Source organism: Arachis ipaensis, chromosome B08 (assembly GCF_000816755.2).
Source record: "Arachis ipaensis cultivar K30076 chromosome B08, Araip1.1, whole genome shotgun sequence".
NCBI lineage: Eukaryota > Viridiplantae > Streptophyta > Magnoliopsida > Fabales > Fabaceae > Arachis > Arachis ipaensis.
In genome coordinates this window covers 123,573,054-123,576,281 of record NC_029792.2, presented here as the reverse complement: position 1 = coordinate 123,576,281, position 3,228 = coordinate 123,573,054, and the positions used below count along the sequence as shown (strand labels likewise).

Genomic DNA, 3,228 nt, shown 5'->3' with positions numbered 1-3,228 from the left:
TACATCACATAATTAATTATTCATATATAAAGATATTTTTATATAATTATATAAGTGATGATCAACTTATTTATTTTGTATAGGATGTTATATGTATCGAATAATTTATCATTTAATATTGAATAAAGCAGTACAAATCTTATTAAAATTACATTCAACATTTGATGAATAATAAATATGTTGTTAAATATTTTGCACGGAAAATAAATACGACAGATATTTCTTGTTCGTCAAAAGTTGCCGTGATGATTTGACTAACATCCATGCACCGCTTTTTTTTTTCTTTTTTTCTTTTTTTTTTTTTAATTTTCTATTTACCGATTTATAAGATATAAGATATTTATTTCATCTTCCTCGTATACTATATATGTACATATATAGGCACCTTTCTCTTTAAGTTACATTAATTAAGACTTGATAGAACACAACACCCAAAAAAACAAGAAAGGGATCAAAGGAAGGAATTGATTGAATCTTGAATCTTCAAATTCATAAGATATGAGAACGAGTTGTTTCCTCAACCTTCCCATTCCAACTTCAAACCAAGCTCCAAATGCTTCTCTAATCCCCATAAAGCCACCTCAAGTTTCATTGTAAGTTTTTAATATATTCATATCTATACACTTCAATTCATACAAATATATAATAATATAATTTCCTTCTTGTAATATAATATAAAGGGTGAAAATTGAAGGAAATTGGAAGAGACATGTTATGGTGGGAGTGACATTAATAGGGTTGGAATTGATCATCAATAATTCTTTATTGGGTCATGAAGCTTTTGCTGAGGAGATCATGAAAAGTAGAGTGGCATCAAATAACTCATCCTTAGTTTCTTCGGTTGGCAGCGGCAGCAAATGGAGTGAGAAAAGGGCATGCCCGCCTTGGCACGGCAGCTCGCTGGAAACCATCGTTCCGGAAAATCTTCCGAGGCCGGCGGCACGGCGGAGGTACGAGGCCGTTGGTTCCCAATCAAAGACGGCGCCACCGCTCTTGGTGGACAAAACTAAACTAAGAAGCAACAACAAAGAGAGTTGCTTCTCTATGTGAAAAACCGAAAATTGATCAAATAATTGTTTTAACATGTGTGTATACGTAGTTATTATCAATTATATTGTTTGTCACTATAAACATTCATCTCGTAAAGATATGTTTGAAATATCCCACTAAAGAAAAAATCTGTTTCGAATATAATTTAAAAGCAACCTTATATAATCCTTAAATATTTGATTAATAATAATTTATATCTATATTTATAAAAATTTTATATACAAAAAATATATAATTTATACTTATATTTATTCAAATTTATACACATAAATAAATATAATTTATATTCATATTTTTTAGAATTCATAACATAAATTAATAAAATTTATTTGTTAAAATTATTTTAGTGTTTGTACTGATCAAATAATAATAAAAAATACTAAAAATGATTAATTTTCAAGAGTTTTTCTTAATTTAATGGTAATTTAAAATGAATTATGAGCATACTCAAATGTTTAATATTGCAATTTTCCCATAGTAGTAGTACTTTGTTGGATGTGTGTGGGGGTTGTTCATTGTAGTACATGTAGATGTAGTACAAATTACGAATCCCTTCTCCCTTCATTTGTACTACCCTGTTTTATTTAGAGTTGTTCTATTCTGTTCTGTTTTGTTTTGTTTCCTCTCTCTTTTTCAGTTGAATATCATTCTCTATCTTTTCTTTGTTTATTTTTGTAGATTTGACTTGTTATAAGGTCCTTAACATTCGAGTTTCCAGAGGTTAAAACTTGAGACGTGTTACTATTTTTTTTTTAGGAAAAGTATAGGTAACAAACAAGATTTTTGAACAATGTGTAAATAATGTGAATTAATAGGGTTTTAAAAGAGTAAATTTAATTAGTAGCATTAAATTAGGGTGTAGTGTATTTTCATTTGATTAGTAGTTGTTCATATTGTTCAAAATTTTTATTGTCTCCCTAGCACTCCCCTTTCCTATATCACACTGCATGTGGCTTACTTAAAATATCACTAGTATCTTTATGTGAGGATGTTTCTTTTATCTCATTTGAGTAACAAATAACAATTAGGAGGTAGGAGGTTTCCATTACAACTTTATATTCTAAATTTGGTCTAATTTGTTATGTTTGGAATTTTTTTTGGAAATGAGTTTTGTAGCAAAAACTGCATTGAGAGTTGTTTTGATAGTTTATTATAAAGTCTTTATTTGGATCCTTAATTTTAAAATGATTATTCACACAAAAATATTTTTACGTAAAAATGATAGTTAAAGTATTATTGTATTAGCACATATTATATTTAGTCAAATATTTAATAATTTTTTGTTATTATTTTAATATAAAAACATCTTTATGTGAATAATTACTTAATTTTAATAATCAAACATCCTAATTTATGCTAACGATAACCCCATTGATGGTGTCAGAGTTAGAAGATTTCGAATTGGATTAAGAATTTAAGATTGAAGGGATATATAACGTAGACAAGTAAATTACTATATTTAAGAATTTACTATCAATTGCAACTCCAATAAAATTACTCTTGTCACAGAGAACTATTGTGGTTAAGAATTTATTTTCAATTCCAAATATCCAATGAATTTGTTCTTGTTACAAAGGATATAGTTACAAATATTCTAATAATACTTTGGACAACTGAGACTCTAGGATAATATTTAGTGAATATTTAAAATGGTTTTTGAAATTATATTTATATCTTAATTTAATTGTTAAAGTTTTAATTTATTTAATTTGATCTTTTAATTTAATATTTGTGATTTATATTAGTCTCTCACATTATTTTTATCACAAAACTGTTAACGACGTGTTGATAGTTACCTTGTTAGATTTCTTAGCGGCTGTCTGAAATGATAATTGAATTGAAGCTTTTTTTTTACTTCAATTTACTCTTTACTAAATATTTGAAATCCTAATTCTAATTTCATTTAAAGATTTTAAAGGTTTTTTAAGGAGTAAATTAAAAAAAAAATAAATTATCACATCAAATAACTGTTAGAGAGTCTAGTGTAACATGCGTTTTGTGACAAAAACAAGATCAAATATCAAGTTGCCGGAACCAAATTTGGTAAATTGAAACTCTAAAATCTATTAAGGTGAAAGTGTAATTTCAAAAATTAATTTGAGTATTAATTCGTAATTTATAAAAGCATGTTTGGGTGTATTTTCTTTTTCTTATTCAAGAAAAATCTATCTTGAAAAT

The 3,228-nt window shown here is 26.7% G+C and overlaps 1 protein-coding gene across 1 annotated transcript; it reads left to right on the top strand.

Moving 5' to 3' along the window:
- On the top strand, window positions 328-1,131 carry LOC107612806. Its single transcript, XM_016314558.2, has 2 exons — window positions 328-593; window positions 681-1,131. The coding sequence occupies exons 1-2, from the start codon at window positions 499-501 to the stop codon at window positions 1,048-1,050; spliced, it is 465 nt and encodes a 154-aa protein (XP_016170044.1). The 5' UTR covers window positions 328-498; the 3' UTR covers window positions 1,051-1,131.